The sequence below is a fragment of the Myotis myotis genome, unplaced genomic scaffold (assembly GCF_014108235.1).
Source record: "Myotis myotis isolate mMyoMyo1 unplaced genomic scaffold, mMyoMyo1.p scaffold_m19_p_2, whole genome shotgun sequence".
In the NCBI taxonomy this organism is placed as follows: Eukaryota; Metazoa; Chordata; class Mammalia; order Chiroptera; family Vespertilionidae; genus Myotis; species Myotis myotis.
The window spans coordinates 33,199,142-33,216,739 of NW_023416324.1; the positions used below are offsets into that span (position 1 = coordinate 33,199,142).

Below are 17,598 nucleotides of genomic sequence, written 5' to 3' on the forward strand. Positions count from 1 at the left end.
ATAGAGCATCAGCCTGCGGACTGAAGGGTCCCAGGTTTGATTCGGGTCAAGGGCATGTACCTTGGTTGCTGCCACATCCCCAGTAGGGGGTGTGCAGGAGGCAGCTGATTGATGTTTCTCATTCATTGATTTTTCTAACTCTCTATCCCTCTCCCTTCCTCTCTGTAAAAAATCAATAAAATATCCTATCTAATAAAAGAGAAACATGGTAATTAGCGTACGACCACTACCCTTCCCATTGGCTAATCAGGGCAATATGCAAATTAACTGCCAGCCAAGATGGCGGCCAGCAACCAGGCAGCTTGAAACTAACATAAGGCTTACTCACTTCAGTGACGGAGGACTCCAACGTTCCCCGCCTGCCGCTGCCAACCTCTGTGCTGCAACTCTAAGCAACTATGTTACAAATATAGAAGCTAAACAAAACCCCAGAAACCTGCTTTAGTCGCCAGGCTTCAGCCAGCAGGATCGCAACATTGTTTCAAATACAGAAGGTAAACAAAGGCCAGAAACCTGCTCTCAGCAGCGGAGGCCTAAGAGCTGGAGCCACAGAGCTAAAGCTGGCCCAGAATAAAAAAAAGAGAAAAAGGAGCGGTTGGGAGCTTCAGTCACCCGCTAGCCTGAAAACAGCCCTCAGCCCCTCACCCAGACTGGCCAGGCACCCCAGTGGGGACCCCCGCCCTGAAGGGGGTGTGGCCAGCTGCAAACAGCCATCATCCCCTCATCCAGGCTGGCCAGGCACCCCAGTGGGTACCCCCACCCTGATTCAGGACACCCTTCAGGGCATATCAGCCGGCCCCCGCCCGTGCACCAGGCCTCTATATAGTAAAAGGGTAATATGCCTCCCAGCACTGGGATCAGCGTGACAGGGGCAGCGCCCAAACCCCCTGATCGCCCTGCGGCTCTGTGTGTGACAGGGGGCGGGGCCACAACCTCCCAATCCACCCTGCTCTGTTCGTGACAGGGGAAGGCGCCCCAACCCCGTGATCAGCCCTGCTCTGTGCCTGATAGGGGGGAGTTCCCCAACCCCCTGATCGCCCTGCGGCTCTTTGTGTGACAGGCTGCGGCGCCCCAACCCCCTGATTGGCCCTGCTCTGTGTGTGACAGGGTGGAGCACCCACACCCCCCCACCCGCCATGGGCCCTGCTCTGTGTGTGACAGGGTAGAGCCATTACCTCCCCATCGGCCCTGTCCTGAGTGTGACAGGGTGCGGTGCCCCAACCCCCTGATCCGCCCTGCTCTGTGTGTGACAGGGGGCGGTGCCCCAACTCCCCTATCGGCCCTACTCTGTGAGTGACGGGGGGAGCTCCCCAACCACCTGATGAGCCCTGCTCTGTGCATGACAGGGTACGGAGCCCCAACCCCCCTGATGGGCCCTGCTCTGTGAGTGACAGGGGGCAGCGCCCCAACCCCGATTGGCCCTGCTCTGTGCATAATAGGGGGTGGCGCCTCAACCTACCCATTGACCCTGCCTTGAGTGTGACAGGGGGCGGTGCCCCAATCCCCCAATCAGCCCTACCCTAAGCATAACTGAGGGTGGCATCGCAACCTCCCGATCCGCCCTGCTCTGTGCATGACAGGGGCGGCGCCCCAACTCCCCAATCAGCCCTGCTCTGAGCCTGACCAGGGGCTGCACCTAGGGATTGGGCCTGCCCTCTGCCACCCGGGAGCAGGCCTAAGCCAGCAAGTCGTTATCTCCCGAGGGGTCCCAGACTGCGAGAGGGCACAGGCCGGGCTGAGGGACGCCCCCCTTCCCCCCAAGTGCACAAATTTTTGTGCACCGGGCCTCTAGTATTGTTTATAAAAAACAAAGTTGGGGCTGTCTGGCAAAACCATGAAGGACATGAGGCTACTGCAGAAGGTGCTGCCCAAAATAGAAAGGATGAAAAATACCCAGGCTTCTCCCTTCTTCCTGACTTTCAATCTCCTTCTAGAGCAGGGGTTCTCAACCTGTGGGTAGCGACCCCTTTGGCGGTCAAACGACCCTTTCACAGGGGTCAACTAAGACCATCCTGCATATCAGATATTTCCATTGCGATTCATAACAGTAGCAACGTTACAGTTATGAAGTAATAACGAAAATAATTTTATGGTTGGGTCACAACATGAGAAACTGTATTTAAAGGGCCAGAAGGTTGAGAACCACTGTTCTAGAGCCTCCTATTAGCTGAATCTACCCAGAATCCAGATGTCAAGGGACCTTGGAAGTACAATTTCAAGGTGTGGGGTGGTCCCCTGCAATAGAGAGAAGGGGAAATAATGAAGAATGAAGCTAACTGCAAACAGGTTATCTGCACAAGATATTTCCACACTTCAGAAGGCAAGTCTATTTTACAGCTGTATGACAACTCACAATTTGTAAGGATTTTTCAATTCTTGGAGTACACTATGAAAGTATGACTATCTTATGGAGAATAAAACCTAAAAACACAGACAACATTCTAGTTTTGCTAATAATATAATGTAAATATTTTTATTTGCAAATGGAAAGCAGTAATAGCAAAACATTAAAAGCAAATTCTAATTGAAAATGTATCATTTGGTCATCACTTTAAAAAATACATACTTACTGGGGATAAACCAAGATGGCAGCATAGGTAAACACCTGAAATTGCTGCCTCACACAACCACTTCAAAACTACAACTAAAAGACAAAACAGACATCATCCAGAACCACAGAAAGGCTGGTTGAGTGGAAATTCTACAACTAGAAGGAAAGAGAAAAGCACACTGAGACTTAGAGGAGGTGCAGAAGTAAAGTGCAGAGAAACCAAGGCACACGCAGAAAAGGCTGGCAACGGAGGAAGTGTCTTTTTCAATCAGGAGGGAGTCTCAAGCTCCCGACTGCTCTGAACTCCAGTTCCGGGAGAGTCTCTGGGGACCCAGACTCATACGGGGAGAAACTGGACTGTCTGGCATCGGTCAGTACTCGAGGATGGCTTTCTATCAGAGGTGCTTGCAGCGATTACAGGGACACTGAGACAGGGGGCCTCTCAGGGTAGGACTGAGGAGAAGCCATAGCTGCTTGCTCCGCCCTGTTGATTCCCTGAGACCCCGCCCCACCCAAACTGTGCGCAGAGGCTTTTGTATATGAATGGGCTGGCCCTTTGAGATCTAAAATTACCTAACAAACTGCAGCTGGGTCAGAGTGACCCAGAACATCCAAAAGAAGGCCCAAGGCCCCACAGCAGCTTGCATTGCTCCACAGCTGGGCCTCATCTGGGCACCTAGAAACCCCAAACAAGGAAGAGGAAACTGCAGATCTCTCCATAGATCCTGCTGGGTAGCCTCAGGCAGAGGCTAAATTAGCACCTCCTTAGAGATCCAAGAGCCTGTGTACCCAGTGGTCAGATTGGGACCATCCAGATTACAACTCCTCAGATCCATAAGGGACACACTCAGGGGGCAGACTCAGTGAGCACCAAAGCCCCACTGAAGCAAGTCTTGCCCCAGAAGGGTGTCTTCAGCACAGAAGTTCTCCCACTGTAGACACAGCTGATTCTCACAGACAATTGGCCTGGAGGTCAATTCCTCCCAGTGATACCAACTACAATCAAGGCTTAACTACAACAAGACTGTGCATACAGCCCACAAAGGGGTGCACCAAGAGGGTCCACCTCAGGTAATTGGGGAGGCTGAGCCACTGGGCCCTATAGGACAACTAGCACACAAAACCACTCTATCAACACAAGGAAGCAGCCAAAATGTGGAGACAAAGAAACAGATCACAAATGACAGAAATGGAGGAAAGCAAACTACTGGATATAGAGTTCAAAACCACGCTTATAAGGTTTTTCAAGAATTTTCTAGAAACCACCGATAAATTTAGTGAGACCCTGGAGGATAGGAAAAAGGACCAACTAGAAATTAAGCATACACTGACTGAAATAAAGAATAATATACAGAGATCCAACAGCAGAAAAGAGGATCCCAAGAATCAAGTCAAAGATTTGAAATACGAAGAAGCAAAAAATACCTAACCGGAAAAGAAAAAAGAAAAAAGAATCCAAAAATATGAAGATAGTGTAAGGAGCTTCTGGGACAACTTCAAGCATACCAACATCCAAATTATAGAGGTGCCAGAAGAAGAGAGAGAGCAAGATATTGAAAACCTATTTGAAGAAACAATGACAGAAAACTTCCCCTACCTGGTGAAAGAAATAGACTTACAAGTCCAGGAAGCACAGAGAACCCCAAACAAAAGGAATCCAAAGAGGACCACACCAAGACACATCATAATTAAAATGCCAAGGGCAAAAGACAAAGAGAGAATCTTAAAAGCAGCAAGAGAAAGAAAGTCAATTACCTACAAAGGAGTACCCATACGGCTGTCAGCTGATTCCTCAACAGAAACTATGCAGGCCAGAAGGGAGTGGCAAGAAATATTCAAAGTGATGAATAGCAAGAACCTACAACCAAGATTACTTTATCCAGCAAAACTATCATTCAGAATTGAAGGTCAGATAAAGAGCTTCACTGATAAGAAAAAACTAAAGGACTTCATCACCACCAAACCAGTATTATATGAAATGCTGAAAGGTATTCTTTAAGAAGAGGAAGAAGAAGAAAAAGGTAAAGATAAAAATTATGAACAACAAATACATATCTACCAACAAGTGAATCTAAAAATCAAGTGAATAAAAAATCTGATGAACAGAGTAAACTGGTGAATATAATAGAATCAGGGGCATAGAAAGGGAATGGACTGACAATTCTCGGGGGGGAAAGGGGTGTGGGGGATGTGTGAAGAGACTGGACAAAAATTGTACACCTATGGATGAGGACAGTAGGGGGGAGAGGTAAGGGCAGAGGGTGGGGTGGGAACTGGGTTGAGGGGCGCTATGGGGAAAAAAGAGGAACAACTATAATAACCTGAACAATAAAGATTTATTAGAAAAAATACATACTTACTGGTATGTCAGTTTTTAAACTAGTATACTACCTTAAATCCTCATTGGAAAGATGAGGTCTATAACCAAACTCAATCGACCACATTTAATTAAGTGATGTGTCCCCTTTTTTTGCAGTTCTGCCACTACTAAAGCATAATAAGATAATTCCTGTGTACTCGAAGTCCCCTTCAAAGCAGTGTCTGAGTTGATTTGAAAGAGCAGTTGAAGAGCAGGATTTCATTAGGTTCAAAAATGTTATTGTGGGAAAAGTCATCAAAGTTATTTGGGAATGAAATATTCTACTTCTTCCTCAAATTGGAGGTGGAGGAAATAGGAAAGGGAAAAAAATCCAAGGAGATACATAACCATACCATGTATATTAGATATAATTCAGTAAAAAGGTCAGAAATAATTTTTATTATTTTAAAGATAATTTATTGATTTTTTAGAAAGAGAGGAAGGGAGAAGAGAGAAACATCGATGTGAGAGTGGAACATCCATCAATACCTCCTGCAAGCCCTCTACCAGGAGTGGAGCTGGCAACCCAGGCATTTGCCCTGATTGGGGATTGAACCAGAAACCTTTTGGTGCACTGGATGACTCCAAACCAACTGAGCCACACCAGCCAGGGCAGAGGTAAAAAAATTTTTAAAATAAAAACACCACTTTAAAAGTTCAGCTTTGTTTCACTTATGAATCAGAAACAAATAGAATTAAATTATTCACCTATAGTTTCCAGCTACCAATATTTCTCCAATAGAAGCTCAAGACAGAATGGAACATTCCTTTATATTTCCAAGCAATGCCTTTTGCTCCTAAATGTGCAATTTTTTTCTCTAAAAGAGATAATGGCCTTGTAAGATGGCATGTTCTGGAATGAAGTGATAGTATTAGTAAGAAGGAAATTTGTATCAGATCTTATGTTACTGACATTGTTAAAATAAAATGTTTGGATTTTGTCCTGAGGACAACAGTGAGTAATGAAAAAATTTTAAGCAATAAAATAATATGATCAGATGATTTCCATTTTAGCTTTTGAGGCATTGTGGAAGATGAACCAGAGAGAGGTTTGTGCCAGAATTACTACCTAAAATTGATTGCCAGATGTTGTGCTATGTCTATTTTATATATTATCCCTAATTTACATAATGATTCAATAATAATAATTTATTGTCCTAGTTTTGTAGATCAATAAACTTTAAGTGATATCATCAGCATGACTTACCAGTAAGTACCAAAGTTTGTATATCAACCCAGGTCCATCTGAAATCCAAACCTGTGTTTTTGGTATTATAGCTTTGATATAATTCTGATGAGATGCTATAGGAATTTAGCTGCTGTTTATATCAATTAACCTATGGTAAAATTCATTTATGTCTTTTTGCTTCAAGTCACAGACCTATTGACAAGTTAAGTGAGGACTTGTTGAACAGCATGGTGACTATAGTTCCTAATATGGTATTGTATACTTGAAAGTTGCTGAGTAGATCTTAAGCACTTGCCACACATGTGAAAAAGTTAACTATGTTAATTATCTATGTGAGGTGAAGGATGTGTTAATATCTTGATCTTGGTAATTATTCTATAACTAGAGGCCCGGTGCATGAATTCGTGCACAGGTGGGGTTTGGCCCGCCCACCCACATGAGGGCCAATCGGGGCCGGGCCAGCTAGGGGGAGGGGCCACGGAAGGTTGACTGGCTGACCCCACTGCTGATTGGGATCGGGGGGGCCAGCCAGGGGCGGGCCAATCAGGGGTAGGGACCGTGGGAAGTTGGGGGGCTGATCGGAGCCCCCATCCAGGCGGTTGGCCGCTGTAGTGCATGTCATAGCAACCTGTCATTCCAGTCATTCCAGTTGTTTCGCTGTTCAGGTCGCTTGGCTTTTATATATATAGATACAATGTGAGACAACAGTAGGTTTACAGTTGTTAGTATGAAAATAAATACAATAATTAATAACAATACAATAAACTCTGTTTTATGTACTCACAACTGTAAACATACTTTTGCCCTATTATGTATATATGTATATCAAATCATCACATTGTATACTTTAAATATATACATTTATATTTGCCAATTATTCCTCATAAAGTCCATTTAGACATCTAAACAAAGAAAAGTTTAGGTAAGACATTAAGCTAAAAACCCTGATTTCTAATGTAGTCTTGCTACATTTTCATACTGTGCCATGAATGAAGATAATTTCTATCAAAAGGAAACATAATGTTAATTTTTACAGAATACACAAGTGAAATAGTAAATTCCATTGGAGGAATTAAAAGTTTTAATTTTTTATTTCCATTTTTTTGAAATAGTATGCAAATAACTGACCCATACCTTTATTTCACTGACCCTTCTGCTTTCAACAGTAATTTAAAAAAACATATTAAATATCTCAGGGTCACTCAGCCTGGCCCACCCCCTCTTGCAATCCAGGACCCCTCGGGGCATGTTGGACTGCTGGTTTCCGCCCAATCTGGCTGGCGGGGATCGGGCCAAAACCAGCAGTCCAACATCCCATTAGGGATGTAGTAGTGCACGAAGTGGCAGGCGGCCGGGGAAGAGTCCAAGTCCAGGCGGGTGCCACGCCGCTGACCCTCATCCTGGCCCCACTGCACCTGCCACTGCTGCTATGTGGTAGCACTGCCGTGGAGGCAGGAGAGGCTTGGGCCACTGCAGCTGCACTTGCCAGCCGTGAGCCTGGCATCTGGCACCCATCAGTCAGCTAAGCGGTGCTTCCGCTGTCAGAGCACACTGACCACCAGGGGGCAGCTTCTGCACTGAGCATCTGCCCCCTTGTGGTCAGTGTGCATCATAGCGACCAGTTGACCAGTCGTTCAATCATTTGGTCGCTTAGGCTTTCATATATATAGATAATGGTTAAAAGTATGGCCTTTGGAGCTAGAAAATTCTCAGTTTCGTATTCAGCTACACCATTTGTCAGTCATGCACTTTAAGGTAAGCAGATTTACATTTCTGAGCATCAGTTTCCAAACCTATAGAGAGAGATTTAACACCTCAGAAGGTTTTATGAGTATTAAATGAGATTAAGCTATGTATATGTCATTTATGATAGTATCTGGCAAGCAATAAATAAGTGATCATTTTTATTGTTTTTACCTGAATATTCTTTTTGCTGTTAATTTTTTATATAAATGAAAAATATTTTTATCAATCTTAAAAGTTCACTTTATGAAGATTATTTTGTTCATTCTCTGTCATCCCTCATTTATTCATATATTTATCGAATAAATATATTTATTCATATATTCATATATTTCCTTATTAAATGACTGATAGTATACTAGGTGCTGGGAGAAAAAAATAATAAGAAACCATCTCTGAATTCAAGGCACTTTTAGTGATAAGGAAAAAGAAACACAATTAAATGACTGTAATGCAATAAGGGCTATCAGAAAATAGCTTAAGAGGTGGTTGTAAATACAGAGATACAGATAGCCAAACTTGCCTGAGATGTACTCTTTCTCAAAGGAAGAAATGCTGGACTGAGTCTTAATTAACATTTTACCAGGTAAAGAAAACAGTATCTACAAAGGTATAAAAACTTCAGAGAAGTTGGTGGATTAGGAAATAAGCAGCAATTAAATATAACTTTTTCATCAAAGCTACTGGAAAGTTAATCTTTCCCCATCTTTCTGTTGCTCAAATTACTTCATTCAATAAATAAATACAGTATTAATGTAGTGCTTAATTCTGTAAGCACTCTGCTTGGTTCTGTGGAAGAACAGGGATTAATCAGGCTCATATTCTGTCCTGAAGCTGGTTACTAATAGAAGAGAACAAAAGAAGTTTTTAAAAATCATAAAAAGTCTCAAATATCTCTAGGGAAATAAAATTAGAGTGGTATGGCTGTTTTCTCAAGGGAAATATACTTATAGGGAGGTGTATATGGAAAAAAACAGATCAGGGATTCATAGAAAAGTTCATATTTGACCTGCAGACTTCATTTCTCATAAGAAAAACATTAATTATCCACTAACTCAGGGCCAGGAAATGTACTAGGCACTTCACAAATCCAACAACTCCAAACGGAGAAAAAAACTTATGGAAGATTACCTGAAAGGAATATACTTAATCTACATGAGTCAATACTCCCATTCATTGAATCTATTAATCACCTAACTCCTTTCCAATAAGTCCAGATACACTTACAGAATCCTTTCAACACAGCATACCAGGAAACCACAGCCAGTAGCTCAGAATTAGCACATAATATAAAAGCCCTCTGACTTTCCTGTTTTAAATAATCTCAAATTAATCCTTGAATTAACCAGTCTCACCCCAATAAATTCAATAAAAAAGAAAAATAAATAAACAGATAGATAAAATGAAGGCTGCATATATCAAACAAATTGTTTCAAGTGGTAACTGAATTGCTTTCACTAAAATGCCCTTTAGCATTATGCCCTCATCCTACATTGAAGGATGTTACAAAATACACCTCTATGAAACATACTGTTGTAGAGACCACAGGGATACTGTTGAGGATGCTATTCATCATATTTCAGTATATGCTTTGGGAAGCTCATTAGGAAGGGTTTCTACCAAATTTCAGTACCTGATTATTTTTATCTTCTCAACAGGCCACCAGAAAAGTCACAGTTAAACTTGTAACCTCTCTATAGCAAATTTATGGGTCACATAGCATACATTTTACGTACTCATCCAGCTGAATTTTCTTTTGCTATTTCCCCTTTATGAGATCTCCTCATTTATCTATTTTTAAATATTTTATTATTGTGTATATATTTTAGTAAAATGGGATTAATTTTTTTAACAATGAAATATATATTTATTTTTCTTCAATTAAGATATAAGGTAGGCATCATTCACCATTACAAATGAGGAAACCGTGACCCAGGATTCAAGTCAAGATTTGAACTGCAGCCTGATTCCAGAGGGTGTTACTTAGCCACTCTACTATACTGCAAGACTGATGCACTGCTAGGACAAATACAGTTGATATAACCAACTGTTCATACATTTGGGGAGAAATATGCATTATTCACTTAGTTACTTTGTGGTCAGATGGGCAGTTTCTTGTACTGAGCTTTTCGGTAAGGGATGGAAAAAGATAAGTATAGTGAAGGGAAAGGTGTTCTAGAAAATGAATCTGGATTATTTCATACTGTAGGTATAAAATAATTTCTACTCATAGAATTATTGTAAAAACCCATTACACCTTAACCCAGCAGTTCTCAACCTGTGGGTCGCAACCCCTTTGACGGTCGAAAGACCCTTTCACAGGGGTCGCCTAAGACCATCCTGCATATCAGATATGTACATTACGATTCATAACAGTAGCAACATTACAATTATAAAGTAGCAACGAAAATAATTTTATGGTTGGGTCACAACATGAGAAACTATATTTAAAGGGCCAGAAGGTTGAGAACCACTGCCTTAACCTAAAGTAAAAAGAATTCAAAAACTATTTTCTAGGCACCAAGTGAATTCCTGGACAAGATAATAATACTAGGTTCAAAAAAAGTAGGAAACATTGTTCCTAACAGTGTAGACAGTGCTCATATTTGACTGGAAGGACAATACTACAATTCTGTGTTATGAGTTGAATTGTGTCCACAGAAAACTTCATATGTTTCAATCCTAACTCCCCAGAACCTCATAATGAGACCTTACTATGAGAAAAGGTCTCTACAGAAGTAATCAAATTAAAATGGGGTCATTAGTGTGAGCCCTAATCCAATATGACTGGTGTCCTTATAAAAAAAAAAATGGGGAGAGTATTTAGAGACAGACATACACATAGAGAGAACAGCATGTGAAAATGAAGACATAAAAACCAAAGAACAACAGAAATCGCTAGCAAACCACCAGAAGCTAGAGAAGAGGCATAGAACAGATTCTTCCCCAAAACCCTTAGAATGAACCAAGCCTGACGACACCTTGATCTGAGAACTGTTAGACAATAAATTTCTGTTGTTTAAGACACTCAGTTTGTTGCTCTTTGTTATGGTAGCCCTAGCAAACTAAGACAACATGGAGTAAACTAAGCAAAACTCTGGATAAACAAGTTTTCAATAGGTGGTATAAATAACAGATGTTCATAGGATTCAGAGAGCTGGCATATCCCTTCTCTCTCTCTCTCTCTCTCTCTCTCTCTCTCTCTCTCTCTCTCTCACACACACACACACACACACACACACACACACACGCATGCACACTATTCAAAAACAAAAATGCCTGGCCAGCATTGCTCAGTGGTTGAGTGTCAGCCTAAGAACCAGGAGGTCACGGTTGGATTCCTGGCCGGGGCACATACCTGGACTGCAGACTCGTTTCCCAGTGTGGGGCATGCAGGAGGCAGTCAATCAATGATTCTCTCACATCATTGATATTTCTATCTCTTTCTCCCTCTCCCTCTCCATTCCTCTCTGAAATCAATAAAATTAATTATTTTAAAAATGAAATTATGTTACTTTTCTCACTAATATTTTCAACATATTCTGAATACATACTGTTTGCTATTCATAGTAGAATCTGAGGTTCTAGGCATAAAAATTTTAAAAAGATCAAATACCTACTGGATGGTAATTCACAATCAAGTCCTGATCTCCCCATTTAGGATACCCACAAGCATTTGTTGATTATGATGCATTATTACTTTTGCTGTTTTGTTTGTGTTCAATAGAATCTGTTCTCTCATCACTTCTTTACAGAAAAGCCTCTTGTCTCACAATGATTAAGTTCTGTGAGAATGTCATACAAAACCAGATATAATAAATATTCAATAATTGATTTACCATATAGTCAGTCAAATTATATTAGTTCTATCCCAGACAAATAAGATCTAGGTAAGTACTTTATAAAATATAAGATACTATACAAATGTTCACCATTATTACCTGTATATTTCTAATAATTTATAGCAACAAAAACATTGCATCTCATTTTAAGTATTTCTAAGTTAATCCCATCAAAATTGATTTTCTTTTGACAGCTTGTTTCATTCTGGTGAAATATTAAATGGACTGAATCACATTTAGGTGGGAATAGATTCTAAAAAACCCTCACCAGACAAGATCAAAAGCAAAGGCCTTTAATACACTCACCACTCTCAAAGCAAGCATCAAAGACAAGATGTCCTTTCTTGGGCTGTCCACAGTATCCAGTTGGAAGCACCATATATTTGTTCACATTCCCTCCGATGGCATCGTCCTTTCCCAAATCATTGCCTATTTTTTTAAAAAAATTGGCCCATGTTAAACAGAAATAAAAATGTATTTAGTAATAGAAGTCTAATTAGATTTTTATCATTAATTTGCCCCCTCCCCTGTCCTTTTGTGTTATCAGTAATTTGCCCCCTCCCCTGTCCTTTTGTGTTAATACCAGAAACAAGAAATTAACTACATATTGCAGTAGAGTACAAAGAGAATGCATTTTGAAACTAGATACGGGCTCAAATCTCATCTGTACTACATACTAATTCTCTGTGATGCAAAGCAATCAATTTAATCCCTTTAGCCTCAGTTTCTCTCGTCCATAAAAAAAAAAAAGGAAGAGGAAACTATGTTCCAACATTTTACTGAGAATTATATGAAAAATATCTAGTATAACTACCGAAATCCAAAAAAGTTCATTAAATTACATTATTTAATAATAATAATATATATAACTTGTCACAAATATATAGTTAATTACTTTAATTTGGGGAAAAATAATAGTTCTGTAACTATCATTATAACTAATGTTTCACCACTAGAAATAACTTGAGAACCACTAAATTAGCACAGAAGTTATATTTCCTACCAGGAACTTTAACTTTTAAAAGGTGTGTAAGTTTCATTTCCACATAATATACAGGAAGCTGGAAAGATCTTTGCTTCTACCTTAACAAGAAATATCCAAATAAAGAACAAAATCTATCAGAAAACTGAGACTGTAGGGCAACCAATAATCGGACATCCAAGGAAAGTTGGGCCCCATCAAAAGAAGAAAGGAAAGAAGCTCCGACTCCTCTATGACAGGGCACCAAAAGAAGAAATGCTGGGTGTCACACAAGTGATTAAAAATAATTAAGACAAATTTTTTTAAAAAACGATTAAAGATCCAGTGTAGAGGAACTATGAGCATGTAGAACCTCTGAGAGTCACAGACACAAAAGGGAATTCACACCCACTGGCAGACTCCTGTACAGGCCTCCGTCCGGTGTTTTGGAGAAAGATTATTGTTTTTTCCCAAATTAGCGGCACAGCAGAAGACTAGAAAATACCTTTCTTTGTGATGCAAACCTGGAGAAGGAGAGTAGCTTCTGTCATAGAAAATATATGAAGCTCCACCAATAACTGTTTCCCCACAGAAATAAAGGTCTTAAGCCATTGGGTGAGGAATAACAAAAATTGGAACCCAGTGAGACCATTGCAGGAGGAGGAACAGGAAAAAAAATCCTTTATACCTGAGTGAGGGGCAGAAAACAGTCATGGCCCAAGACTGAGTATTAGAGGGCTCCTATCCCTGCAAAAGTGGTAGGAAACTGTCTCATACAAGACATATCAATGATTCAAGACAGAGTCAAGCCCTGGCTGAGTGGCTAAGTTAGTTGGAGTGTCAAGGCACATACCTAGGTTGTGGGTTAGATCCCCCCAGGTCGGGGTACATATGGGAGGCAACCAATCAGTGTTTCTCCTTCTCATCTCTCTCTCTCTCTCTCTCTCTCTCTCTCTCTCTCTCTCTCTCTCTCTCTCTCAAATAAAAAAAAATTAAAAGTAGAGATGAAAGAGTAAAGAAAGATGGCATCATTTTTTAAAACTCTACTCCAAAACCAGAACATACAGGGTCTGCCTAAGAGTGAGATTAGACCAAGACAATAAAAATATTCTTGCTCCCTCAACACCAAGATACCAAGCACTGGATTACAAACAACAGCAATCACTTCTAGAGTAGGAACAAAAGCATTGAGAGAAGCCACTCTGGTAGCAGTACCCAGGGAAAGACAAAAGTTCAGGGTAGAGCATAACATTGATGAAAATACCCTCAATCACCCTAGCCCTCTCCCTCACAAATAAAGTAACACTAGAGAATTTGAAGCCCAGGACAAACTGAAGGTAACCATAGCAACAATGAGACTCAGCCCAGCTTAACTCCTGAATAAGTGAACATAATCCTTCATACAAATGACCTAGAAAAAGAAGTGTATCCATTTCCAGTGACAAACAGAATTTCTATCATTCTCTACTGTTCTACACTAGTTATACAGTATTCAATAAAAGATTGTGGAACATATAAGAACTTCAAGGGAAGAAAAACCTACTCTCTAGGTGAGAAAAATATAAACAGAACTAGATTCGAAATGAACAGATATTGGAATTATTAGACAATGAACTTAAACTAAAATTAATATGTTAAAGCCTATAATAAAAAAGGACAAAATGTATGAACCAGTGAGGAATTTCCGTAGAAATACGGAAACTACAGCACTGAGTCTAAAGGAAATGCTAAAATTGAAAGAAAAAAAAAACAGTAACAGAGATTAATCTCTTCAATATACTCACCAGTAAACTTGACACAGATGAGTAATTAGTGAACTCCAGATCAATAGAAATAGCTGAACAAAAAGACAAAAGGGGAAAGCAAAAAGAAAAAAGAACGCAGCACCTAAGAGCTCTGAATGATATCAAATGTTCTAACAAATGTATAACTGAAATTCCAGAAGGGGATGACAGAGAATGGGGCAGGAGAAATATCTGAAGAAATAATACCCAAGAATTTTTAACAATAATGAAATATATCTAGCTACAGGCCCAAGAAGCACCAAGCAGAATATTTTTAAATGGATTTTCATATTTTAAAATACAAATCCTATACATAGGAACTAAGATAAAAAATTATAGTGGACTACTTATAAGAAACTATGCGAACTATAAGTCAAGGGAATGATATCTTTAAATTATTGGAAAAAAAATCTGCCAACATAAAAGTTTAGACCCCATGAAAATATTTTTTAAAACTTAAAGCTACAATATAAGTATTTAGAGAAAAACAAAAATTGAGAGACTCCATTATTAACAGTCACTATTATAAGAAACTAGGGGCCCGGTGCACGAAATTTGTGCACTGGGGGGGGGGGGCGGGGGGGCGGGAGTGTCCCTCAGCCCAGCCTGCCCCCTCTCACATACTGGGAGCCCTCAGGCGTTGACCCCCATCACCCTCCAATCGCAGGATCGGCCCCTTGCCCAGGCCTGACGCCTCTGCCAGGGGACCCTCATTTCCCCCCATCACTGGTTCTGCCCCCAGGCCTGGGCAGGGGACCCCCAGACACCTCCGATTGCTGGCTCTGCCCCTGGCCCAGGCCTGATGCCTCTGGCCCAGGAATCATGCCTGGGCAGGGGACTCCCATCTCCCTCTGATCGCTTGCTCCACCCCCCCGCCCAAGCCTGACGCCTCTGACCCAGGCTTTAGGCCTGGGCAAGGGGACCATCATATCCCCCCAATCCCCGGCTCCGCCCCCCACCCAGGCCTGATGCCTCTGGCCCAGGCATCAGGCCTGGGCAGGGGACCCCAAGCCCCCTCCAATTGCTGGCTCCGCCCCCCCGCCCAGGCCTGATGCCTCGGCCAGAGGAGTTGACCCTCATCACCCTCCAAACGCCGATCATCGGATCGGCCCCTTGCCCAGGCCTGAGGCCTCCGGCAGAGGTGTCAGGCCTGGGCAGGGGACCCCCAGCTCCCCGCGATCTCCCGCTCTGCCCCTGCCCCGGCCTAACACCTCTGGCCGAGGCATTAGGCCTGGGCAGGGGACTCCCAGCTCCCCGCGATCTCCCGCTCTGCCCCTGCCCAGGCCTAACACCTCTGGCCGAGGCATTAGGCCTGGGCAGGGGACCCCCAGCTCCCCGCGGTTGCAGGCTCTGCCCCTGCCCAGGCCTAACGCCTCTGGCCAAGGCATTAGGCCTGGGCAGGGGACTCCCAGCTCCCCGCGATCTCCCGCTTCTGCCCCTGCCCAGGCCTAACGCCTCTGGCCGAGGCATTAGGCCTGGGCAGGGGACCCCCAGCTCCCCGCGGTTGCAGGCTCTGCCCCTGCCCAGGCCTAATGCCTCTGGCCGAGGCGTCCGGCCCGGGCAGCGGGGACCCGCAGCTGCAGCAGCCCCGCGATCGTGGGCTCCGCTTTAGGCCCAGGCAAGGGACCCCTAGCTCTCAGGACTGCCAGCTTCGACCGTGCCCAGCTCCTATCGCTGGCTACACCCCTACTTCCTGTTATCACTGGCCAGGGCGGCAAAGGTGCCCGATTCTCCGATCATGGCTGGGGGGCAGGGCAAAGGCGGCCCTGGGGCCTCCTTTGCCCTGCCCCCCCAGCTCTTAGCTCCCCCCTGGGTTTCCGATCACTGTCAGTGGCAGGGGGCTTCTTCCTGCTTTCCCTTTCGCCTCCCTGCATTGTGCCTACATATGCAAATTAACCGCCATCTTTGTTGGCAGCTAACTGCCATCTTAGTTAGCAATTAATTTGCATATAGCTCTGATTAGCCAATGAAAAGGGTAGCGTCGTACGCCAATTACCATTTTTCTCTTTTTTTTTTTTTTTAAATATATTTTATTGATTTTTTACAGAGAGGAAGGGAGAGGGATAGAGAGTTAGAAACATCGATGAGAGAGAAACATCGGCCAGCTGCCTCCTGCACACCTCCTACTGGGGATGTGCCCGCAACCGAGGTACGTGCCCTTGACCGGAATCGAACCTGGGACCTTTCAGTCCACAGGCAGACGCTCTATCCACTGAGCCAAACCGGTTTGGCCATTTTTCTCTTTTATTAGTGTAGATGTTGAAAGTTCTTCAGGCTGAGGGAAAAATGATACCAGACATAAACTAAAATCTACACAAATAAATGAAGAACTCCAGAAATTATATAAATGAAGGTAACTATAAATGTTCTTATTTTTAATCACTCTAAAAGATAAATGACTATATAAAGAAAATATAGTAGCAACGCATTGTATGTTTATGCCATATATAATAGTAAAATATATGGCAACAATAGCACAAAATGTTGGAGGGAGCAATTTGAAGTACATTGTTCGAACTTTCTTAAACTACATATCTAACTTTGGAAATCAGATAGACTATATATATATATATATCCTATGATAAATACTAAAAAAGTAGTTATAAATACACCAAGAATGAAGATAGAATGGAACTAAAAGAAACAGTTCAGTAATCCAAAAGAAGGCAGAAACAAAAGAGAAAAAAGGGAACAAAAAACATATGGAGAAAATATGAAAAACACTAGCACAATATCATAATTAAATTCAAACATATATTGAGTGATCTTACATTTAATTAAGATAATTTAATAATATGCTTAATAGATAAATATAGCCAGATGAAATAGGAAAATTCAATGATATGTTGTCAATAGGAAATCAAGTTTAAATACAAGGACATGAGTAAGTTACAAGTAAAAAGAGTAAAAAGACATACCATGCAAACAATAATCAAAAGAGAATCAGAGAGGCTACATTAAGGTCAGACAATGCAGACATAAGGACAAAACATAAAACCAGGTATAGAGACATTATATAATGAAAATGGAGTTAACTCACCAAGAATACATAACAATTGTAAATATGTATGTACCTAACAAGAAAACCTAAAAATACATGAAGGATAACTGATAGAAATAATTATGTTGAAGCCCCTTCAAGACTACCATCTTTGTAATCAATAGCACT

General features: G+C 41.9%; 1 protein-coding gene across 1 annotated transcript in view; it reads right to left on the reverse strand.

Annotated features, from left to right (window-relative positions):
• Positions 1-17,598, reverse strand: part of LOC118675147 (cytosolic carboxypeptidase 6-like) — a 134,855-nt gene that overhangs the window by 54,695 nt on the left and 62,562 nt on the right. Inside the window, exon 2 of the mRNA XM_036347358.1 lies at positions 11,991-12,113. Within this exon, the coding sequence (XP_036203251.1) occupies positions 11,991-12,113 (123 nt within the window). The remainder of the gene's footprint in view (positions 1-11,990; positions 12,114-17,598) is intronic.